Source organism: Lissotriton vulgaris, chromosome 5 (assembly GCF_964263255.1).
Source record: "Lissotriton vulgaris chromosome 5, aLisVul1.2, whole genome shotgun sequence".
In the NCBI taxonomy this organism is placed as follows: domain Eukaryota; kingdom Metazoa; phylum Chordata; class Amphibia; order Caudata; family Salamandridae; genus Lissotriton; species Lissotriton vulgaris.
The window spans coordinates 857,935,214-857,962,019 of NC_141693.1; the positions used below are offsets into that span (position 1 = coordinate 857,935,214).

General features: G+C 42.4%; 1 protein-coding gene across 1 annotated transcript in view; it reads right to left on the reverse strand.

Moving 5' to 3' along the window:
- LOC147711705 (chondroitin sulfate N-acetylgalactosaminyltransferase 2-like) overlaps window positions 1–26,806 on the reverse strand; it is a 158,951-nt gene that overhangs the window by 51,781 nt on the left and 80,364 nt on the right. The window contains exon 6 of the mRNA XM_086919521.1: window positions 25,088–25,182. Coding sequence (XP_086775647.1) covers window positions 25,088–25,182 — 95 coding nt within the window. The remainder of the gene's footprint in view (window positions 1–25,087; window positions 25,183–26,806) is intronic.

The window sequence follows — 26,806 nt, forward strand, 5'->3', positions numbered from 1 at the left end:
ATTCACGTTGGACTATATGACACTGATGCAATTCGTAAGTTGTAAGTTTTGTATTTGTATTGGTTGCTTATTTCACTGCACAGGTTTTTCGCTGGCTGGTTGTGGTGGCTAGTTTTGGTGGGGTGAGGCAGGTTAGTCGTAACAGCGCCAACAGATCTAAGCTATACTACTAAAATCCTAACACATCCTCCAGAAAAAGTGCAGTACACAGACATTGTACCACTGTAACCTTGTGCTGGGGGAAATAGCTCATATATAGGTTTTATATGCTCAAGGGACCGCCAAATAATGTAAAAGACACTATCTGACTCCTAACTTGGAACATCCGAGCCCTCAAAAACCATAGGAAGGCCAGAGCAGTGTTGACATATCTAGATAGCAAAACACACAAGATGATGGATGGAATGTTGCACAATGGCAAAACATTCACCCCCAGTCACAGATCTGGGTTTAATCCATCGTTATTTTGTTCACCAAGCCACCCCAGTTCAGACATGGCCATATGCAAATCAGTCTTGACCCTGTGCCTCATGGGAACAGTCCAGCCCGAACTGCCAAACCATGTCTTCCCTGGACCGGAATCATGCATCCTAGGACCGGTTTCTGGCTATCAGCCGTCTTCAGCCAGGATAGCTTGACTCCCGTGGCGTAGTGAGCAAGGGACCCACGTCTGGGCCAAACAGAACATCACACATAAAGGGTGACACCAGATATGACCTTTGTGACACGGACGACATATTGTCTAAGTTTGTCCAGTATTAAACAATAACAGATCTACTACACACACAGACTACTTGCAGCCGGAATGTATAGAGTACTTCGACCGTGTGGCCTGGCCTGGATAGAGGGACTATAATAACAACAGGGGATACCCAATCAACCAATAGGCATCTGGGTGAATATAAACTAGCAAAATACAAGTGATGCCAATGGTATTAATTTAGACATACTTATTTACGGAGAACAATACCATCAATTATCTATCTCCACCATACACATTTGTAAATGACTAAATCAACTGTTCTATTTTGATGTTCATCTTATGGCTAATTATCTGAAAAAAAACACAAAACACATAAGTGATATCTAGTACTCTTTTAGTAGTCTTTTCAAAATTTTGTAAACATCTGCAATATTGTAATCCTACACATCAAGGAATTACAAAATGTCTATTCTCTCGTGTCGAACAAATTTCAACAAGACATATAAATAGAAAAAACAAATGACAAATAAAGTTATACAAACGTTGACCCTTAATCCATGGGTTATGTCTAAAGCCCACTAGCTTGCACCAAAGGAAAATTGGTAATGTCTCTTATGACCTTAATTCCTTCTTCGAACACCACAATTGTATCTAGGAGTAGGTGAAGCACAACTCAATGTTTCTTATGGCTTCTCAAGTCAGTTCAACTCCTAGGGAATACATCCCGTATTGCTTCCAAATCAAACAAAGTGTGTCGAAATCAATAATAAACTGTCGACGCGTTTCGGCCTGTCAAGCAGTTTCAGGCCTCATCAGGACAATGGGCAAATAAAACAAGCAGTACTTTACCACATTCAGAGCCGGTATATAATCCCAGCCTATTTTCCAGAATTGTATTCGCTATTGTATATCATTTGGCATTTGGCAATTCTCCATATCAGCGAAACACCTTATATCCACATTAGGTGGCTTAATCGCGTTTCCCGGTCCGGACGACGATATCAATCCCAAACAAAACGTCTGGCGACCATCAGCGTCTCCAAATCACGCCAGAAAATTTCTACACACTCGATCGTCTCTCAGGGAATGAAGTACCGCTTGGGCGTAAATAAGTATGTCTAATTTGATACCATTGGCATCACTTGTATTTTGCTACTGGATAGAGGGACTGCAAAGAAAATTCCTGTCAGAACCCATTACGTTAGACAAAATTACTTTGGCTGACATCCGTGCCAGTAAAATTCCTGGTAACGATGCATTTCAAACTGAATTTTACACAGACACCCAGGCTTCAGAATGTTTATGAAGAAGCTGTACAGCACAGCTTTCTCCCTCCGTCTTTCAGAAAGGCAATAATCATCACGCTCCTGAAACCTGATAAGTTGCCTATGCAGCCTGGTTTCCTTAACAAACACAGCCGCCAAACGTTTTGCCAAAATACTAGCGAATATACTACTAGCCCAGGCTGGTCCTTCCTGACCAGTAGAGCTTTATTCCAGGAAGATCAACATCCTATAACTTGAGGATGCTATTTGTGCTCCGTCATCAGCTAGAACCAGACCAAGAGGCGCCAGCTATGTTCCTGGAAGCCTCCAGGGCTTTTGGGTGCATAGAATGGCATTTCTTATTCACTGTGCTGATTCACATGGGCCTTTACTAACATTTTGTTAACCTCATACAATTATTGTATGCTGGCCCAATGCCTAGAATAAGCCTGAACGGCCTACTATACGCACCATTTGCCATACAAAGCAGGACTCAAAAGGGTCATCTCATCTCCTATATAGTATGTGCTAGCCTCTGAAACCCAGGCTTGCGCAACAGGTCAACTACATGGGCATAGGGGCCTTGCCCTTTCTCCCGGCAACATAGTAATGTCACTCTATGCAGATGACATCACATTGTATCTCTGTGAACCAGCCACAAATCTCTTCCCAGTAATTCAGGAATGTACTCTATTCAGTCGGCTGTCAGGTATATCAATTAACAGGAACAAATCACAAATGTTCCCAATAACCCCTACTACGCTACCCCTGCTATTCAAATTCCCCCACTTGTGGTGTTGATGGAGCAGATTTCCTCTGCAGTCAGGCATTGTTTTATTTTTGTGCTTCAGACAGACTGCATTTAAATTGCCACGCACATTTTGGTGCAAGTTAAAAACATGGCACAATATGAAAGTGAGGCCAATTCAGTCTGACATGCTTTTGCTGAATTAACATGTGTTTTTGCAATGTAGAGAAAAGTGGCCTTTTTAGCTTTGAAGATTAATAGAATGTGTTTCTCTCTTCCCAGCGCATCCCATGTAATCTAAATCCACTATTCCTGTCTGAAAAGACTTTGACTTGTTGCATATTTTGATAAATATTTTCAGTTAATAACACCTCTTTTACTTTGTTGCACATTGCACATTTATTTTACATGTTGTACATAAATAATGGAGTTTGGAAACATAATGTGCTGATTTACATGAAACTAATATTATCTTTGTGTTTATTTTATTTTGGGGCCTACCATTAAATGGCTGCCTGTGAAACCATCAAAAGCTATGGCTTGCTTTGAATGAGAAGGGAGCATGCGCAGACCGTGGCAGCTTTCCTCATACCAAGAAGTCAAGAACACCTTGAACTGTACATCCTTGTGATTCTGCCAAAATGTACCAGTGTTAGTTAAAAGTGTCCATCTGACTGCGCTTTGGCAGGAAGGAAGGAAGACTATTGAAAATGTTCCCTAGCAATTGTTGCAAACTTATAAATGTATTATTCATGTATGCTTCTTTTGTTAAAACTGTTTTTTTTTAATGCGTCAGGAAAGTGCAAACTCATGCCATCATGATTGACCAATCAACATACAGGTTTTCCTGAAATGCAACATTTTGTGTAGTCTGCCAAAATTTTGTGTATAAAAACTGACAGGGGCGGGCTTTTTCAGCTCAGCTGGCTTCTTGCTCATTTTGGCTTAGGCTTCTATGGGTTAGGTACGAGAAACGTCCCGGGAGATTGCTGAGGGTTTGCGTCCGAGGAGAATCAGGGGGAGGTTTCTTGCTTCCACGTCATATCTTGGCCACATTCCTTTGAGGTCTTGTGAAGGGCGGGCTATCTCACTCCCTGCTTGCTCTTTAGACACAGACAGATGCAGAAGAACAGCTGATTAAATAGAATTAGATGCTAAACTTCAAGTTATGCTTAGACAAATTAATTAGGTCTGAAAAGATTTTTTTTGACTTATGCATTTATTTCTCTTAATGGGAGATTTTTGCAAATTATTTGATTTTTGATTAGCCTTGCAAGACTATTTTTTCTTAGAAACTCCTTAAGAATTTTGAATGACATTTTGCGCCACATTTTCTATCCTATATGTAATGATTATATGCAGACTGTAAAATGTTCTGTATTAATGCTATTTTTCCTGTTTTACAAATTCTGTAACCTGATTGATATTTTACTAATGAATAAAGGGTCAGAGAAAAATTAACTTTTGACTAGAAAATAAAACCCTTTAAATACTCAACAACTCTCTTTATTGGCTTAAAATAATAATTGCATTTCTGACTGTTCATGATTAATAAAGTCTCCTGAAGGTAATACATGGTGTGAAGGGCCCAACACCTTTTGAGCGGTAAATTAGAGGTAGCATGAGGGTTTTGCATTGAGAAATTACCAGAAGAAATTACCGCTCCATCAGTTTCTGGCAGCCAGAGGATGGTTTGGACTAGTTAGATTAGGTAGACAGGGAACAAACCGTGAAAATTAATGTGCTGCTGATTTTCTACTATATTGTTTGAAATTTTGAAATGTTTAAAGGATTTATATGTAAATGTATATGATTTTACATTGCTGCTATAAATGTTGAATTAACCCAGAATTGTTTGTGAAATGTTCAGTGTAGTCCGAATCCCCGGGGAAGTATTTTAGCTAACGGTGAGCAGAATCCGGTTAGCTGTTGAAGTCACTAGGGTCTGAAACATTAGTGCAGGGTTAAATGAATAACTGGAAGCACTAATTAGGATCTTTGTTATATCTGAATAATTGATAGCTACGAGTCCGGTATAAAACTTTCACTGCGGTATCACCTAGTAAGGGTCGCATACGGAAGGAGTAGTAGGGTCTCCGAGGCTTGTCTGGTAAGTAAAATAGTTCACTGGTGAAATCCCGGCTCAGTACATATCCCTGACGACAGTGGATGAGTCGGAAGAATAACGGGTTCTATATTACTCGAGAGTGAGGATAGGCAAAGAAGTCTACCCGGAGTGAATGAGAAGTAGACAGAAGTGGTTTACTTGCAGTGAGAGGAAGTCTTTCTATCTTTTTAGAACACTCAGACATAGTGGCGGACGTTGTGTGTTGGTAACTAAGTTTTTCAATCGCACTTTAGGAAAAGTTAAAAGTTTCCGTTACCTTGTAAAGGAGGGAGTCAGCCGGAGAGCTGCTCTGACGTCACTCCGTGCCGCGCTGGTATTGGTCAAGACAGCGGGCGTGTAGTGAAGCTGAATTTGTGAAGGAGGGGTGAGTGCCGCAGAGTGAGACTCTGTCTCGCGAAAAGGCCGCGCACCCATTGGCTAAGAGTTTTGTATTCTCTGACCTGATTGGGTAGTGAGAAATAGAAGTCGCGCTAGCATTGGAAGCACAAAGGTAAACAAAATTAATCAAGCCGAGTTCGAAGAGAGTCCCGAAGATTATATGTGGTATCCAGATTTTATACCAAATCCAAAGTACCTAGGATTTTATAAGGATCAGCTTATGCGAGGTAGACCACACATGATGTACGGAATAAAGAGGAAATTGTCTTTTTCTGAGAAAATAAAGAATTTTTTTAAAACCGACAGGCCCATTAGAACGAGGGAGGGTGTGCTCATTCCCCCACCAAATACCCCTGCTTCTTTCATGATGTTTGATAAAGGGTATCACACTTGTGTCTGGTTAGAAAATTGGGCAAAATATACAGTAGATGACGGAGTTCTAGCATTCCCTGTTGAAGGTACTTTTAATGGTCGGATCCTGTTTAACCTAAGGACCCGCATGAATGAATTGCACCCTAGACCTAGGTTGACCCAGTACGAAGCTCTGGAGGAATGGGAGATTGAGGCTGCAGAGCGAGATAAACCCAGGATGGATAAGGGAGTGAGTAAATGGTATCCTAAGCTTCCCACACCAACTAAAGAGCAGAAAATGAAACAGTGGAGGCAGTCTATGATAACTGAAGGGCTGTTCCCGATGATGGGGGTGGTTGAGGAAAGGAAAGGAAAATGCAAGGAAAAGACCCATCACCTAGCTCCTATGGGGGACTTGGATGATGACCACTTGGAAGATTTACTAATGAAAAATCCACCTCCCTATGATGCAGACTCAGAGCCTATGCCCTCTCGAAATCCCTTTGCAAAGTATCCCAGATGTAGGAGGGATAGTGATACGGATGGAACCGGGACAGACAGTAAAACCAGTGAAAAGGACGGGTTTTGCAGACCCAAACCTACAGTTCCGAATTATCAGCCGTTCGGAGAAGATCCTCCGCGGCTGGTCACTCCGACCGCTCCGAATATTTATCCGTCCCTAGTACCCCAGGTATTGCATGACAAATCTACTGGAAAGATATTGGGAGAAAAAGAGAGAGAGGTCCTGACTAAACAGCGAGATGAATTAATTCGAACCATTACCCAAATGCAGCCCCATCCTGATTCCTTGACTATTCCAGTAACCATTGGTCCAGCTATTCCTCTGTATAAAAGTGACATGACCGGTCCCCAGCCTCCTGTTTTCCCCTCGATGCTGCCTACTTCTAGCATTTTGACGTCGAAAAAGGAGATATTCATAGATGAAGATCAAGAGAGTGAGTGTGAATCGGGGAGTTTGATGGATCTGCCCATAAGGGAATCAAGGGCCAGTATAATGGGGACTAGAAGTCAACCCAGACCAAAGGAGGTGGGAATTGAAAGTGCAACGGGAATTAGGAGTGCTACTTTAGTTTCCCCTGAAGAACTAGATAGATGGACAAAGGAGCTAGAGAAGGAGGCCACTCCCCAACCTAAAACATTGGAAATATATAAATTGAGAATAGAAATAGAAGAAATGATGGCTGGAAACGTAGGAGTTGAGCGCCTAAGCTCGTATAACGAAGAAGAGTTGCTGTTTATCAGTAAATATCTGACCCGGAACGCTAGGTCGCTCCATGAAAGGATAATGGATACAGCAGAAGAAATGGGAATAGATGTTAGTCGCTCCAAAATCCTTCAGAAACCTTACCGAGTGGATTTTTCAGACAAAGATTTAGAAAGCCTGAATGTAATGGGAAAACAGATCCAAGTCAAAGAATTGTTGAAACTCCTGCAGAAGTGGGGCGAGGTGGGGAAGTGGAGAACCCGGTGGGCAAAGAAAAAGGAAAGCAGCAGGGCTGGGTCAGTGACTTCGGAACTCTTATTAAAGGAAGTAACACCAGCCGAAAAATTGTGCCCCATGAGGGAGGTCCCGGGAGGAAAATATGTCCATGTCCCTTGGTCCCGACAGGATATTGTGTCATTTACAAATGACTTCCCGAAATTACGGGAGAAGCCTGTTGATTGGTACAGGCAGGTAGAGCGCTTCATAAAAGTTCAGAAATGTCTGCTGAAAGACTTGGATGGGTTTTTCGACATTGTGGTCCCTGTAGATCTGTGGACCGACTGTAAAATTGTTATATGCTCAGCTTTTGCAATTAAAAAAAAAAAAAAAAAAAAAAAACAAAAAAAAGTCACTTTTGAAAATGAAATGTGTGATTAATTATAAATCATATTATTATGATTTGAATTATCAGAAGGGTGGATTGATGGAGCAGATTTCCTCTGCAGTCAGGCATTGTTTTATTTTTGTGCTTCAGACAGACTGCATTTAAATTGCCACGCACATTTTGGTGCAAGTTAAAAACATGGCACAATATGAAAGTGAGGCCAATTCAGTCTGACATGCTTTTGCTGAATTAACATGTGTTTTTGCAATGTAGAGAAAAGTGGCCTTTTTAGCTTTGAAGATTAATAGAATGTGTTTCTCTCTTCCCAGCGCATCCCATGTAATCTAAATCCACTATTCCTGTCTGAAAAGACTTTGACTTGTTGCATATTTTGATAAATATTTTCAGTTAATAACACCTCTTTTACTTTGTTGCACATTGCACATTTATTTTACATGTTGTACATAAATAATGGAGTTTGGAAACATAATGTGCTGATTTACATGAAACTAATATTATCTTTGTGTTTATTTTATTTTGGGGCCTACCATTAAATGGCTGCCTGTGAAACCATCAAAAGCTATGGCTTGCTTTGAATGAGAAGGGAGCATGCGCAGACCGTGGCAGCTTTCCTCATGCCAAGAAGTCAAGAACACCTTGAACTGTACATCCTTGTGATTCTGCCAAAATGTACCAGTGTTAGTTAAAAGTGTCCATCTGACTGCGCTTTGGCAGGAAGGAAGGAAGACTATTGAAAATGTTCCCTAGCAATTGTTGCAAACTTATAAATGTATTATTCATGTATGCTTCTTTTGTTAAAACTGTTTTTTTTTAATGCGTCAGGAAAGTGCAAACTCATGCCATCATGATTGACCAATCAACATACAGGTTTTCCTGAAATGCAACATTTTGTGTAGTCTGCCAAAATTTTGTGTATAAAAACTGACAGGGGCGGGCTTTTTCAGCTCAGCTGGCTTCTTGCTCATTTTGGCTTAGGCTTCTATGGGTTAGGTACGAGAAACGTCCCGGGAGATTGCTGAGGGTTTGCGTCCGAGGAGAATCAGGGGGAGGTTTCTTGCTTCCACGTCATATCTTGGCCACATTCCTTTGAGGTCTTGTGAAGGGCGGGCTATCTCACTCCCTGCTTGCTCTTTAGACACAGACAGATGCAGAAGAACAGCTGATTAAATAGAATTAGATGCTAAACTTCAAGTTATGCTTAGACAAATTAATTAGGTCTGAAAAGATTTTTTTTGACTTATGCATTTATTTCTCTTAATGGGAGATTTTTGCAAATTATTTGATTTTTGATTAGCCTTGCAAGACTATTTTTTCTTAGAAACTCCTTAAGAATTTTGAATGACATTTTGCGCCACATTTTCTATCCTATATGTAATGATTATATGCAGACTGTAAAATGTTCTGTATTAATGCTATTTTTCCTGTTTTACAAATTCTGTAACCTGATTGATATTTTACTAATGAATAAAGGGTCAGAGAAAAATTAACTTTTGACTAGAAAATAAAACCCTTTAAATACTCAACAACTCTCTTTATTGGCTTAAAATAATAATTGCATTTCTGACTGTTCATGATTAATAAAGTCTCCTGAAGGTAATACATGGTGTGAAGGGCCCAACACCTTTTGAGCGGTAAATTAGAGGTAGCATGAGGGTTTTGCATTGAGAAATTACCAGAAGAAATTACCGCTCCATCAGTGTCACACATCACTTAAATGCCTATGTATTGATGTGAGCATTGATAGGGCCACTGTACTTACTGAAAACTATTGGACAATGATGTCAAAATTAGAAGACAGGATACAAACCTGGATATGGCTCCCTCTGTCAATGAAAAGGCAGGGTTGAAATCATAAAGATCATGCTGTGTAACTGCTCCAGGTATTCACCAATGTCCTGATCCCATTACCAAAATACTTCAACAGACTTTAGTCCCTGATCACGGCATTAGCTTGAGTAGGGAGACATCCCTGTATAAGGTAGTAAGTACTTACACTCCTTACCGGTACCCGGCATCGAACTGGATCATTATTGCGCAACACACATGCGCAACACACACACACAATTTAGCAGTTGAACATGACTTTGCACCCACAATACTACGGGATCCTTGATTGGCCAACCTCAGACTCATCATCAAAAAGAAATGCCCACAGTGACCTGCACACAGAGTACCTGGGAAGGCACTTGATGGCAGCAAAGGAATCCAATTCTAGATTTCCCTGAAAAATCTATGACCGACATTCCGCTGGCGCCACTTACACAGGGGACAGGTGTCCTGCAGCGCCTTGTAAATTGGGGTGTCAAAAGAACGGGATATTTTTTTCTGGGCTCAACCTTCTTATCTACTGCACCAGTCACTGAGGGTTCAAACACCTTTACGCTCAATATATTTCTCTCTTCTTGGATCGGAGCTCTCTGCAGGACTACATATCCAATATTCTCCTAGGGACCCACTACAACTAAAACATTGGCAGTTCTACTCACGGCCCAGACAAGCAGCAGACTGACTGACATACTGTACCTGACAATGCAAGTAGAGGACCCAATCATGAGGCTTAAAGCGAGGGCGCAAATGTAGAAGAAGATGAAATGACAGATAGGGAGTGCACATACTACTGTGGGTAATTAACAGCACTAGAATCAAATGGCAAATTGCAACTCACCCATTTCAGGTTTCTACATAGAATCTATCACACAGCCACCAAACGATATAAATGGAACGGCTTGATCATTCCCGCTGCCCAAGGTGTGCTGAATCAGATGGAGACTTTCTCCACACAGCAAGGCTATGCACCCGGTGGCAGGGCACTGGTGTAAAGTATTTTGAATACTTTCAAGCATGAATGACATTGACAAGGAGCTAAATCCAATATTGTTGTTTTGGATTGCACAAATACCATTCCTATTGAAGTACGCAAGTATACGTCACTGCCATTGCTGCTAGCAAAAAGGTGCATTACATGTGTCTGGGGTGGCAACCGAATGTCAATTATCACAACTTGGCTGCACAAACTATCATACTGCAGTGAGCAACTGGACACATTACTCCATCATACCACCAGCTAACAAACCCAGGGACATTTGGGCTCCGTTGCGCTCGTACCTACCTACTTGTGACATATCTGATCCCAATTCCATCGATATGGGTGAATAAACAAAACCTGCACTACCACATTGGCACAATGCACTGAATAGGGAGCAATGTAATGCAGTTTGCGGCATGTGGACAATAAGTACTGATGGCAGGGGTGCAGGTGGATACAACTCTCGGTCTGATGGTCCCAAATCTGTTCTAGCCATGTGCTGCCAAAGTGTAAAATTGTAACTGTATGATGTTGCACTGTAGTTAAATGAGATAATGATATTGTGATTGGCGCTGTTGGTTTTTGTGTTAAACTGACTGAAATAAAGAAATCTTTTTTTTAAACTCTGTTACCTCAGGACACTAGGAAACCCCAATCGAAAAATTGTATTGGCAAGCTTGGTTAATTATTGAAAAATGAATAATGGAGTCCAATTATTGAAATACAAGACCAGGTGAATCCAGGTTATCCAACATGGGCCACTCAATCCAGCAAGAATATACTGAGGAGCTGCGAAGACTGACGTTATTGGCATTACAATTTCACAAACACACAGGAGGCATAAATGTCATTCACATATGTGATCATAAAATGTAGTTTTAGATGCATGTAGTAGATGTGCCAAAATATGAAACTATATCAAGGACTGAATTATTAGATTAGAAATATATTATGTTCATGTAAGGGGAGCCCTAAGAGTGTTTGATAACCAACTGCCCTGAAGCAATCCAACAAGGTCACCCATGCTCATCAGGGTACTGGGTTACCAACTTGTGAGAAACAACTAGACTGAGCTCAACAAAGCTGCGATCCACTGTACATGCAAATAGATACATTATGCCCAAAACTTCCTATAAAAACCAGACCAGAGCAGTGCAGTGGGATTATCGAAAAAAAGACACCCCTGCATTATGAGCTACCTTCTGAGACCAAAGCTGGAAGTTGGGGAGAGGATGCAGCCTTACAGCTAGAGCGGGCAACCTCAGAGCTGAAGAACTGGGTTCGAGTCTCGGCAACGATGTGATTCTGGACAATCCCAGTGCCTAACTAAAATGAATGTGTCTATCTGCAACAAAACTGGGGATCATGTAAAGCGCTCCGATACCTGATATCTTCAACTCTACCTTTCGCTATATAAAAATCAACAAAAAATAAAATGCTGGAGCAGCTTGTTTGGGCAATCCAAAACTCCTTGAGTGGATGCAAACATGTAAGAAAAAAGTGCTGCGAGAAACTGCCCCTTTTTGCATGGTTAGCCCCAACTTTTTGCCTAGTTTTGATGTGGTTTTGATTGTAGAGAACAGGGTCCCTGACAAACAGGTCCCCTGTGCCAGTGCTTCTTCCCTAAAAACAAATCCCCAATTGGTACTTCTACCCCCTGTAAGTCCATAGTAAGTGGTACCCTGGGGCCAGGGAGCTAAAGAGGGCCCCCTGGAATCCCCCTCACTGGGACCATGCCACTGTCCCTACAGCTTGCATTTCCATGTGAGGGAGAAAACAACAAGGTCAACATGACACTCTGCCTGGATGCCATTCCAGCCAGCTCTTCCTGGAGGTATAGGCAAGTGTCCCCTCTAGCAGACTTCTAAGGCAAGGTGCACTATTGTATTGTATTGTAACTGCATTTATATAGCGCTTACTAGACCTGAAGAGGCGTCAAAGCGCTTTTTCGGCGAGTAGCACGCTACTCCGGAACCCATAAAGGATTAGTGGTGAATCCTTATGGTGAAATTGGAAAGTAATTTGAGTGGTGGATAGGTTAGTCAGTTGTTTGGATTGAGAAGGGTAGCAGAGGGATAGAAGAGGGACAAAGATTATATATATATATATATATATATATATATATATATATATATATATATATATATATATATATATATATATATATATATATATATATATATATATATATATATATATATATATATATATATATATATATATATATATATATATATATATATATATATATATATATATATATCTTGTTATCACGCTACTCCAGAACCCATAAAGGATTAGTGGTAAATTAGTATAGTGAAATATGAATTTTTAGAAGTGGACATGTTAGTTTGTTATTTTGATTGAAAAGGACAGTGGAGGGATAGAAGAGTGAAGGCTTTAGACTTTTATTTGTTCGGGAGATGGGTTGGGATGAGTGAAAAGGGATGTGGAGGGGAAGAGTCAGAGGGAAGAGTTTAGAAGGGCTTCTTTTGGGGGATCAGTATGGTAAAAAAGGTGTCAGGTGGTGCAAGGAGGGGAAGAGTCTGGAAAGGGCTATTTTGGGGATTATAGTAGTGGTTTGGGATGAATGAGAGAGTGGAGGTAGTGGACATATTGATAGAGGTATAGGGTGAGAAATATGCTAGTGCATTGGAAAGAGTAGTAGAAGGAGGTTTGAGATGAGTCAGAGTTGAGGTAGAAGATAGATTGACAGAGGTATAGGGTGAAAATAGGGTAGTGCATTGGATATGCGGAGTTAGAAGAAAGTAATAAATATATAGATCCATAAGTACATGGAACATTTGTAGATGCATAAAGGAAGTAAGTATATGCAGATTAAATATATTGATAGAGGTATAGGGTGAGAAATAGTGTAGTGCATATATAATTTTTTTGTAGGAAAGTAATAAATATTGATCCAAATACCCAAATACATGGAAGGTATATAGGATGCATAAAGGAGGTAAGTAGAAGCAGATTAAAGATGCATTCGATAAATTCTGGTTTTGAAGTGTTGTACTTAAAAAATTGTTTTTTTAAAAACAATTATTCTACATGTTAATACAAAGCAATACACATATATAGGTGCATATCTATAGTGCAAATAAATGCTTATATACAGATTGATATATGCTGTATATTTCTGTTTGTGTATGGTGCTTATGTGGGGAAGAGACAATTCTCGAGTAGGTGGATGTTATGTTGGGGGGGGACAAAGAGTTCCATATTTTGAATGCTTGAACAGAGAAGGATGTGCCACCCATGTTTTTTTTTCTTGTATGCGGAGATTTTGAGGCAAGGTGCCACTCTAGAGCGTAGGATCCGATGATGAATGTGTTTGGTGTTTTATTCCTGATGAAGAGCGGTCCCATTCCATGTAAAGCTTTGTGGGTGATACAAAGCAGCATGAATGTGGATCTTCTGGCAACCGGTAACCAATGCAGGGGAGATGTGGTCTTGCGGTTTGATATGCAAGAGTAGTCTGGCAGCCGAGTTCTGAATCTGTTGTAGTCTTTTCATAGTTGTTAAAGGTGATCCGTGGTAGAGCCTATTGGCGAAATCGAGTTTGGACAGAACAAGGGAGATTTTAGCTTGGACTTTGTGTGGGAATCCCAAATGGGGAAAGCTTTGTCGCAGACTTTTTGTAGTAACAAAGCTTGATCTTGCTAGTTTGTCCACTTGGTCATTCATCGATAGCTTGGAATCCATGGTTATTCCAAGGTTTCTTACTTACTTCGATACTTTAGGCAGTGATCCCAATTCATCAGGCAGGCAGGGGGCACGCGGGTCATAATGTTTCCAATTGCCACACATGAGTATTTCTCTTTTGGAAGCATTCAATTTGAGATGGCTCCAAGTCATCCATTGATCCACGGCTCTGAGACAACACACAATTGGCGAGTTTACAATGTCTTTGGGCCATTCCAGTTGAAGGAGTATTTGCGTGTTATCTGCATAGGTACAGCACGCGAGTTGAAATTGATTGATCATTACCCGTAATGATTTCATGTAAATGTTGAAAAGCATGGGCGAGATGATAGAGCCACAGGGGATGGCATATCTGCCTGAGCAGATATGTCCTACAATATTGGGGATTGTAAATTAACAACAAAGGAGTGACTGTGATAAAAAGTGCTATCAAACTTAGATATTGAGGTGTGATATTATTTCGCTATGTGCTGCAAATGTGATCAATACTCACACACGTGCATATACAAAGCGAAATCTCTCTGTCTCCCTATGAACGCCCAACAGGTACTCCTTTGAGGATGAAACCTAATGGGCTTTTTGATCACCCAGTGTTAGAAAGGGGAAAAAACCTTGCTTTTTAGAAGGACCCTCACTCACCACTAGTTGGTGACATGCTTCATCATTGGGTCCCCGCTGGGGTGACCGAAGTCCCCCCAGCATGCTACAACGCCTGATTACAGCGGAGCAGGATGTGGTGAGTGTACCAGTGCCCAAATTAGGAGGTGACTATACGTGAATGTGTAAGTGTATTAAAAAATGCAAAAGTTGTGCCTTTACAAAAATCTTTAATAATGGCCAACCTGCATTAGATAAAAACAAAGTGGACTTACTACTCAAGGTTCTGAGTTAAGGAACTGGAGTCTTAGTAAGAATCAAAAGTTGGTCAACATGTTTCTGCTGTTAATGTTGCAATTTGCTCAGCATTCGTCAGGACCTACACAAAAGTCCTCCGGTGGTGTGCGCGGGCTAAGGCGTACCCTCCCGAGAGGCTCAAAATGTGAAAAATATATATAGTAATAAAATACCGGATAATTTCCGTAGTTACCCACTACAATTTTTAGTAGGGATACACCAAAAACCTGTAGGGAGAAGAGAGACAAACAAAAACACACATGAGGGAACTTTAATAAATAAGTTCTTCAGTCAAATGAGTTAGTTATCATTGGTCTTTGACAATACAGGCTGTGGCGAAATGCATGATTCACATCCCACCAACTGCAAGGTGCTCGCCTAGGCTATGGGGTAGTTTACACCTAAATCATCATGATGAAGATTTGTAAATACTGCATAAATTGAACGATAAACAACTATGAATCGATTAGTATATTGTTTGCCAAATCTTACAATGAACTAAATAGCTGAGCAATTACTTGATGCCGGTCCTCCTTAAAGGCCGGTTATTCAGGCTGATTTAGGTGTAAACTACCCCATAGCCTGGGCGAGCACCTTGCAGTTGGTGGGATGTGAATCATGCATTTCGCCACAGCCTGCATTGTCAAAGACCAATGCATTTGACTGAAGAACTTATTTATTAAAGTTCCCTCATGTGTGTTTTTGTTTGTCTCTCTTCTCCCTAAAGGTTTTTGGTGTATCCCTAAAAAAGGCAAAGAGTTCAAAGGTATTGGATACCCACCCAACAGTCAAAAATTCTTTGGTTGGCTAAAGAACAGCATGTTGTACACAAGACATCTCAAGTGGATGAGGAAAATACCCATCAGTCACCACTCGGATCCGCCCTTCATCATTTGGGATTTATCTGGACCACCCGTCAGAGAATGTTTGTAATACAGTCACAAGGAGACCTGGTGGTTAGGAAGTCTCCTTTGCTGCGCCAAATTGCGGTGTGGTCTACCACTCAAAAATGGAACGAGTGGAGAAAAACCATGGGACTGGGGTGTGCAGTGCAGAAACTGTGAGTGAAGAAATAAAACAAAAAAGTGTGCTAAAATTGGTTTAGAGAGCACAGAACAACCTTTATTCGATGAATGCTCGCTATACCAAGGTTAAAAAGTATATCCTGAGACAGTCAAGTAAGGTAGACCATCTAAGGTGTAGTCAGGTCGACATGTTTCAGCAAAGTTGGACTATTGCGTCCTTGCTTTCATCAGGACCAAAAAAGTACCCCAGTCCCATGGTTTTTCTCCACTCGTTCCATTTTTGAGTGGTAGACCACACCGCAATTTGGCGCAGCAAAGGAGACTTCCTAACCACCAGGTCTCCTTGTGACTGTATTACAAACATTCTCTGACGGGTGGTCCGGATAAATCCCAAATGATGAAGGGCGGATCCGAGTGGTGACTGATGGGTATTTTCCTCATCCACTTGAGATGTCTTGTGTAAAACATGAAGTTCTTTAGCCAACCAAAGAATTTTTGACTGTTGGGTGGGTATCCAATACCTTTGAACTCTTTGCCTTTTTTAAAGACCCTCTGATACTTGTTGTAATTGTCTGATCTGTTGGGGATTGTATTCAGAGCCAGGTCTATAAATTTCCCCGAGGTCCTCTCCTATTGTTGTGTTGTTCTTTGTTCCAGAGCAGTCGCCTGACTGCGGACCTCATTCATTCTCTGCGAATTAGTTATATCGCATGAGTGGCTCACCACGATCTAGTGTTAGAACCTTTTTTGACTCTCTTTTCATAGTGTGCACACCTGACATACGCTTCCCTCAACTATGGCTGAAAATCATGGCCTCTCTTTTACTGATGAAGATCTATTGGCTGCACTTGCCGAACACCCTGATTTGACAGAATCCACCGCCTCTATCATCTCCATTAACGAGGATGAGTGGGGCAAACTGTTAGGGCTAAAAAAATCACAGACCAGGACAGCACTACATGGCACCATTATGGCCCAGTATCTGCGCAATGATTGCGCCCCAACAGGTTTAATAGTGACAAATTCCCCTAGATTGTTTCTCAATGATAAAGAATTTTTGAAAAATTGGGCACTCATAGCCTGGAGATGCACTAGGGACTGGCTTATTTTAATCATCCAAACCTCCAAACGCATAGCTGATGCCATATTAATAGAGATCCAGGTCTTAGAATCTAAAATTAAAACTACTCTATCTTCTAAAGCCTTCCAAAAGAACTTAGACGATTCTAACAAAAACAATAGGGAGTTTAAGGAACACACATTAACAGTCAAGATGGATAAATTCAAAAAAGATCTTGACAATTTCAAATTTGACAAAGTGTACCCTTATTCTAGCGACACCTATACCCCCCCAGACTTCAATACCACTGGTCGGAAAACAAGTTCAACATACGGCACATCAAGCTCCGATGATACCACCTCAGGCAGCGACTCTGGCAGTGAGAACTTTAACACACGAGGTCGAGGACGAGGCAAGAAGAATATGAGATATAATTGGAAGGGAAACCAACCACAACATTGGTGGTCGCCTAATCCTTGGCAGTTTGGAGGGATGCCTCCCTTTTTTCCACCACACCAGTCCGGTCCTTTCCAACAACCGATGGGACCGAGTATGCCCAGTTTTCCAGGAAATTTTCCGGCAAACTTTCAGAGTAACTTTAACGGGCAGCCTTTTTTAGGGTTTGGCCGGGGCAGATCACGCGGAAGAAGAAGAGGACAAACTCAACCTCAAGTCCACTACAGTCCCCCATCCACTTCGACGGGGACGAGGAACCGGAGGAGCAACTCGTCCAAGAACAAGGAAGCCGGACAGAGCAGTGCAGCTCCGGAATAGTAATGAACTTGAGTAAACACATTCTGAGTTCCACTGAGGAAGAGGCCCTTAACAAGGGACTTGGGTTTGTACCTACTCATCGGAATGACGAGTTTGAGACCCGCTTGGAATTAGCGAGGTTCCTTAGGAAAATCAGACTACACTTCTATTTTGCAGAGAAAGAAGTTTCCCCACAGGATGAAGAAAACACCAATACAGGGCTGAAGTGTAAGTCTACTTTCACACCACCAACTCATTTGATGCCTCCACAGGTCTTGGCCTATGAACAGGCCATGGAGACAGAGATGGACAGTCTATTCTCTGAGAACAACAAGGTCTTCTATAACCTGCCGAAAGCTCAACATCTAGCGCTCAAATCCTTAACTGAAAATAAGGAATTAACCATCAAACCGGCTGACAAAGGCGGATCAATTGTCTTACTTGATACTGACACATATCGTAATGAGTGCTTAAGACAACTTGGCATGAGAAATGCTTATCTCCCCCTGGACCATGATCCCACTGATGAATTAAAACGGAATTAAAACGTACCATCAAAATGATGGTGGAAGAGGCATTCTCAGAAGGATGGGTCACACAAGCCGAAGCTTCCTACCTGTGCACAGAACACCCGAAAATGCCATATTTTTATACCTTACCCAAGGTCCACAAAGTACAACGACCACCTCCAGGACGTCCAATAATATCGGGCATAGGGTCGGCCCTGGAACCTTTGTCCACGTTCGTGGATCACTTTCTAAGACCGATGGTGCAAGAAATGCCCACGTATCTTAAAGATACGACAGATCTACTAAGACTACTACCGGACATTGAATTCAATATGAACACCGACCTTTTGGTCGCTTTTGATGTTGAGGCACTCTACACCTCCATCCCTCAAGACGAGACTTTGGATGTCGTTCATCAATTGCTAGACTCCAGGGATTTAAACGGCATCACGCCAGTCCAGTTTGTAATGGCCTGCGCCACATTGGCTATGAAACAAAACTTTTTTCAATTTGAAGAGCAGATTTATTTACAAATATCTGGAACTAGCATGGGGAGCGTTTATGCTCCAAGTCTAGCGAATTTGTATGTTCACTCTTTCGAACAAGAACATATTTTCAATAATCTGAACCCCTATGTCGATAACCTGAAGACCTGGAAAAGGTATATCGATGACATTTTTGTCACATGGAGGGGTACTAAAGAGAAATGCCTTGAATTTCTAGAATGGCTCAACACCAGGAATACCTATCTAAAAGATAGGTCAACATGAACTTGCATTCCTTGACTTAATGATCATTGCCAAACCAGAGGGTCTACATACAGAGCTCTATAGAAAGCCCACCTCTAGGAACTCACTTCTACTATTCAACAGCCACCATCCGAAATCACTGAAAGAGAACCTGCCCTTTGGTCAGTTTTTACGGGTTCAAAGAAACTGTTCCACAACTACAGCATATAAAAAACACTCCAGTATTTTGAGCACCCAATTGGTTGCCCGTAAGTACCCCCCCCAGATTAGTTAAACAGTCCTTGAAACGAGCTATGAACAACAACCGGCAAGCTCTGTTAGAACCGAGACCACCTAAGGCCCCAGTGGAACGAATGACTTTTGTTCACACTTTTGGCACCTTATCTAATAGAATCCAGAGTGTGGTCAGAAAACATTGGCCAATCTTGAACTCTGGACGTCTGACTCTTTCACGTCCATTGTTCTCCTTCAAAAGGGGCCCTAACCTGAAAGATGGGCTGGTACACACCAGACCACTTGAAGAGCAACCCAGAGCTGTCGGGTCACTATGGAACCTGCCTCCGGTGACTGGACATCATCCCTGCGGTAATTGTCAGGTTTGTGCACAGACAACCAAATCTGTCGAGATTGACATTGGTACTTCAAGACCCTGGAAACAATTGAGGTTTACCAACTGTAACAGTGATCGCCTAATTTATCTGATCACTTGCCCCTGTGGATACAAATATGTGGGAATGACTACAAGGAAAGTCCGCATAAGAATATCGGAACATAAAAGCACCATTCGGTGTGCAAGACAGGCCACAAAATTAACCACTCATTTCCTAGAAGCCAAGCACTCCCCTACGGAGTTCCGATGGACCGTATTAGAACAACCCTTCATTCCTTCACACACAGCGGACGTGGCAAAAAACCTACTAGTTAGGGAACAGAAATGGGTATTGAAGCTTGACACACATCGTGAGGGTCTAAATGATGACATTCCGTGGTCCACCTTGTAAATGGCCTCACTCATCAGGTGATTCAATTCTGTCATGTGTCCAACCCTGAACCGGCCGTTTTTCGGTCCTACCAGTCTGTTTAATAACTAGGATACTGGCGTGTGTTAAACATTAATTTCCGACTGAATAATGTGCTCTTTTTGCCAGGTTTAAGTTAACATCGAGTCCTGGGGATGACCCTTATATTCCTTGTAGAATACTGGGGATAGCACAAAATATAAATTCAGAAACATCACTCAAGATTTTCTTCCATGTCCGGTCTGAATTTCGAGTCCGTTTGATGACTCTTATACCCCTTGCAAAGCAGTTCAGGATAGATTGAGTTTATAAACATCACGCGCTGTTTTATGTGCTTCTCTATTTTTTCCAACATGCTCAGCGCCCCACATTACAGGGTGACAACACTCAAACTATACGTTACCTAGGCAACATTATTTACAAACACATCCTTTCGAGACCGGCAGCGTCACAGATCACCCCAATCTCACGTGACCTGCCCGCCTATTACGAGTAATATTATAAAGAGTTGCACCAATAAGAGAGACCGATAGCCATCCTGAGCATGTACAGCCAATGGTAACGCTTGATGGCGTACACCACGTGACCTAGCATCCAATGAGGACACTCCTGATAAACCTCTCTGTTCCTGCCGTCCGGTACCTCCCCAGTCGGCTAGGACGCTGGCTACGGAGCACAGACGGACAGGTTAGAGGGGCTTTACGATCCGGGGACAAAGTTCTTTTACCCTTATCTTTATTTTTTCATCACGACTACTGCTGTACGCTTGTCTCATGGGGCGATAGCACTAACCTACGCCACTTAATGCTGTCTTGCCGAGCTACTATTGATCGGCTTGATTTTTGCTTTCCTTCGGTCATTGTTAGGAGGAGAGTGTGTGGAAGTTCTTTGTGCACATTATGTGAACATGTTCCTCACATGTTTTTACATGTTTGTTACGTGTTTTTTAGAGCAGTGCTTCACTCTTCCCCTGAGCCACTGCCAGGTGGGGTGAGGCTATCCTGCCTTACAGATTAAGGTAAGACATTGATAATGTTTGGACTGTAATAATTATTCCCAAATATAATACAACTGGCCCTCTGTTTAAAACAGAGCGTATGTCAATCGTCAATTAGATGTGACATATTTGTTGATCCATAATTCATGGACTAATATAAGAGTTCAGTGGGTGTTGTAACGGCATCTGGATACTACAGGTGACTTTCTGCACTTGTTCTCCTCACATTTGTTGTCACTTTTTCATTTTTCTCACTTTTGTGCAGTAGCACTACTTTTTTGGTCCTGATGAAACCAAGGACGCAATAGTCCAACTTTGCTGAAACATGTCGACCTGACTACACCTTAGATGGTCTACCTTACTTGACTGTCTCAGGATATACTTTTTAACCTTGGTATAACGAGCATTCATCGAATAAAGGTTGTTCTGTGCTCTCTAAACCAAATTTAGCAAACTTTTTGGTTTTCTTTCTTCACTCACAGTTTCTGCACACCCCAGTCCCATGGTTTTTCTCCACTCGTTCCATTTTTGAGTGGTAGACCACACCGCAATTTGGCGCAGCAAAGGAGACTTCCTAACCACCAGGTGTCCTTGTGACTGTATTACAAACATTCTCTGACGGGTGGTCCGGATAAATCCCAAATGATGAAGGGCGGATCCGAGTGGTGACTGATGGGTATTTTCCTCATCCACTTGAGATGTCTTGTGTACAACATGCTGTTCTTTAGCCAACCAAAGAATTTTGACTGTTGGGTGGGTATCCAATACCTTTGAACTCTTTGCCTTTTTTAGAGACCCTCTGATACTTGTTGTAATTGTCTGATCTGTTGGGGATTGTATTCAGAGCCAGGTCTATAAATTTCCCCGAGGTCCTCTCCTATCGTTGTGTTGTTCTTTTTGGTGTATCCCTACTAAAAATTGTAGTGGGTAACTACGGAAATTATCCGGTATTTTATTACTATACATATTTTTTACATTTTGAGCCTCTCGGGAGGGTACGCCTTAGCCCGCGCACACCACCGGAGGACTTTTGTGTAGGTCCTGACGAATGCTGAGCAAATTGCAACATTAACAGCAGAAACATGTTCACCAACTTTTGATTCTTACTAGGACTCCGGTTCCTTAACTCAGAACCTTGAGTAGTCCGTCCACTTTGTTTTTATCTGATGCAGGTTGGCCATTATTAAAGAATTTTGTAAAGGCACAACTTTTGCATTTTTTAATACACATTCACGTATAGTCACCTCCTAATTGGGCACTGTTACACTCACCACATCCTGCTCCGCTGTAATCAGGCATTGTAGCACACTGGGGGACATTCGGTCACCCCAGCGGGGACCCAATGATGAAGCATGTCACCAACTAGTGGTGAGTGAGGGTCCTTCTAAAAAGCAAGGTTTTTTTCCCCTTTCTAACACTGGGTGATCAAAAAGCCAATTAGGTTTCATCCTCAAAGGAGTACCTGTTGGGCATTCATAGGGAGACAGAGAGATTTCGCTTTGTACATGCATGTGTGTGAGTATTGATCACATTTGCAGCACAGAGCGAAATAATATCACACCTCAATAGTTAAGTTTGATAGCACTTTTTATCACAGTCACTCCTTTGTTGTTAATTTACAATTGATTGCAGTACAGGAGTGCCTACTCATGCCCTTTCTCTCTTGTTGGTATTGACGACTACAATATTGGGGTCCATTCCTTAACATTATGCATGCCAGTGAAGCCATAGCGAGTGCATGGGCTGGAAACTCAACAACCTGAGTTCCACAGCATCATGACGGCTTCACTGAACAAAGGAGTGTTTGGTACCAAACTACTCCTTTCAATAAATCCACACAGATGCCAGTTTGTGATTTATTGTACCATGTACACAGAGAGCACCTCAGAGGTGCCTCCTGAAAACCTGCCAACCCTGGAGTGGTCTCTGACCGGCTATAGGGAGCCAGCCACCACCAGACATGTTTCTGGATCCCTGGGTAGAGAGCACCTGCTCTCTGGGACCTGAAACAATGCACATCCTGAGCAGATGTATCACACCTCCTCACAGGATGGGCCAATGCTCCAAGAGGGACGCTTCAAAGGCCTGTCCCCTTTGCAATGAGACCCACAACCTCTGCTGCTAGCAGCAGATGGCAGCCTTGGTTAACACCCCCACTTTGGGTGGGAAAACCGGTGGGAAAACTCAACAGAATAGGATGTATGCCCACCTAAGGTAGAGGAAGCGAGGTGAAGCACATCTTTCAGTCCTCACCATCTTGAAGATGGGGAGACCACTCCAATCAGGGCTAGATCTATTCCCCTCCCACAGGAGGGTGGCATAATAGATGGTGTAGTCACTCCAGGTAAGGTGCCCACTGGCCCTACCTACTACTCCCCTAAAACGCTTCCTAAATTTAGCATTTAGGTGGGTCCCTCGGACCTAGAAACTAGATCTGAGATGACCGAAGAAGAAAGAAGACGACCCTGCAGAGAAGATGAAGACGACGACTGCCTTGGCCCCAGCTCTACTGGCCTGTCTCCAGCTTCTGCGAACCTGTGACCAGGCTTGCAACCAGCGAACTCTGAAAACCCTGGAAGGATTGCTGCCCTCGAAAAAGACTCTAATCTCCTGTGGACAGGGGACCTGTCCAGGAAGAAACCATCCCAGGACTCCAGATCCAAGAGGATCCGCATCTCCTGCCTACTCTGCACTCGAAGTTCACAGCCCAAGTCTGAGAGGCTCGCCTGTGCAGTGAAGTCTCCCCAGTGATCCTGACCTCATGTCCAGCATTGGATGGTCTCCACGGCGGCACATGCAGTGTGAATCCAGATGCTCTCCTCGACCGCAACAGACTCCAGTAAGAAGTCTCCTGAAATCGAAAGGCACCCCTGCACCCGAAGCCCCAGGGATTCGGTGTGCTGAACCGATGGTGCCCCTACGACCCCCACATCTCTACTTGCATCTGCTATCGCTGGTCTCCCTCCTACAACCTCTGGTGCATTGCCTGCAGCCTGTTTGCCAAAACAAGAATCTCCACTGAAACGCATTGGGCGCCCAACGCCAAAATTGCACCCTGCCGCCCCTGTGCTGCTGGTGGTGTATGTTAGGTGCTGCTTTGTTCCCCCCATGCTTAAGCGAACCTCCAAAACATGGCCCCTGCAACTATTCTACTTATCTGCAAGCATTGAGGCTCTAGGCACCCAGAGTCTCCATTGAAAAGCATTAGGCCAAACTCCGATTATGACCCCTGCATCCGGTCGCCCCTGTGCCGCTGGTGGTGCAGTTTTGATACGGACTTGGCCCTTGTGGACCATTGGGACCAAAGACTGGATCTGTAAGTGCATTACTTACCTGTTTAACCACAATATTGTTTTCCCAATAGGGCAACATTGAACTGTTCTGAAAAGTTTTTTAAGTGTCGATTTTATAAAGTGAAAAGTATTTCGATTTAAAAACGTACTTACGGTATTGTGAAGATCTTGGTCTTAAAATTAAGTAAAACAAAGCATCTTTCTTTTTAATTGGTCTTTATCTCCTCTCGAGTCATGTGTCCATTATTGATCACTGTTGTGCAATAAATGTCTTACACTCCTCTGTGTTAGTCCGAAGGCTGCTCGTCGACACTACCACTAATAGAGCACTTTGGGTTTTACATTGACCCCATACATTTTCGGGGAACCCCTGGACTCTGTGCACGGTATAACCACCTAGTACTGATACCACATACAGAGCCAGCTTCCTATAAGTGGTAAAAGACTTAAGTGGTTCTCTCCTTTAGATACAGATTACAATCACAAGCAAGGGCAAGAGGACACTTTCCAAGATGTGTTTATGAATTTTCTAGAAATTTGAAAGGCATCAATTTTGATGCTCATCTTCTTAAAGTGATATAATTTCTGTAATAGAACATCACAACGGGAATCGTTTGTGGAACAACCGTAAAAAAGGCTTGCATGGCTGCCACCTAATTATGATGCTTGGACTGGACTGCTTACAGTAGAGGGATCAACGTGGCCAGGCATGCAATATCTGAAGAGGGCATCTGTTTTCCACTGACATTTGGCAACTAACTACTACACGCAGTGGAAAGATTGGACATCAATTCGACATTTAGGCTGCAAAAAAAGTAAATTTTCTTCACAGGCATGTATTTTCTTACCAGTTGTTGTTCCACTGGAGGTGGCACCTCCTGATTGGCATATACTATTGCTGGATTATAAAGGCTGAAGACAACAGGATAGAAAACCTTCTTTCCTAGAGGAAACAGAGTGAAATTAATGCCTTAATAACGCTAAGAACTGCTTGGTAAAGAACATCACAATTAATGCTTTTCCTTTTTAGAATGCAATGCAGCTTTGCTTCAACCAGGATGAATTTTGATATGCTCTGACCTCCCTGCCAACCCACCTGCTCAAATGTGACTTTGTCCTATAAAAGGCTCACATGCTACTACTTACCCCCCAGAAACATATGCCTTCAAACATAATGAAGACAATTACACACACAAGAACAGTTCAAATAGCTGGTAAAGTTTAATAAACCATAAATTGCACTGTTCTTGCTTTTACTTTGGAACGGTTTCACAAACAGCATGTAAGGGGTAATATTTGCAACAAAATGTGAACATGTCAGATGGCATTTTCTGGCTCCCATAAATTCTGCACCATATGATGAAGCATAAAATAATCTATATTAAAATTTGAGCAAATATGTTCCTGGCCTTGATCACATTCAACAGGGTTTTAGTTAGATTAGCTAGGTTGCACCAAGTAATTTAAGGAACACTTTTGCTTTTCTAAAGTATTAGTATGAGAAATGCATTTTATGTTTTTTATTCAACTTTCTTTATGATATCATAACGTCAGATGTATGCCCCAGAAGCTCCACTGCGTTTGCCATCTTCAGTTTCTTTTTATCCGGTGTCCTTGTGTGTGTGTGTAGGTGTGTAGCTTTCTTTGTGTTATAAGCTGTCCTGTCCTCCCTTTGCAAATTTCTCTAATTGTTTTCTAGCAGGAGGTTTGCACGTGAATCCAGAAAGTCAAGTTGCAAAGTTACTTCTGCAGGTAAGCAACCATTTTGTTAGGCAGCATGAATCTTTCTAGATTCACACGCTGTGCATAGAATATGTAGCAGTGTTCTCTTGTCCTGTGGGAGGATGGCTAGAGAACACGTGTGCATTTGCAAACAAGTGTTTAAGTACCTACTGCCCCACCTGCGATTCTTTGTGTGTTTGAATGTCGATACAGTAGTGTTTCCTGAAGATATTAACAGAGGACCATGAGGGTGCCATGCAGAGGTCGTTGATTAAGACATTCATTAGGACGGCCAGCTTTGCCCATTTTTTCCATTGTGCAGTGCATCCTCTAGGGGCAATCTCACTGCTGTGTGGCACCCTTGTATTGTCTAAACTATCCATCTTGCTATAGTCTCCTATGTCACTGGTAACTCGTTGGCTGCTGCTGCAAAAGAGATGAAAAACTGTTTGCTTCTCGTGACGGTTTTAATATCCTGCATGCAGAACATCACCACCCTTCTGAGATCCAGCATCTGAACGACACACGTTCTGCTCATAAATATGTAAATGGGGAGAGGTCTGGCGCCACGGCCAGGGCGACTGACGCTGGACGCTGGGGATCATGGTTCGATTACCGGCTCTGGCGGCAGGTGTCTGCTCAGCACCATGCAACTCTGGGCAATAGCTCACTTAATCTTCCCAACGGCCCCCAGCGTCTTGAGACCCCTTGGGGGGTGATTTGTGCGCTATACAAGTAGTGGATTTACGTTCTGCTCATGACTCCGGGTCCTGGAATAACCCATGCAGTTGTATCGGTTGGATGGCATGAAGTGCTACACAGCCTAGAGCAGTAATTTTGGATTA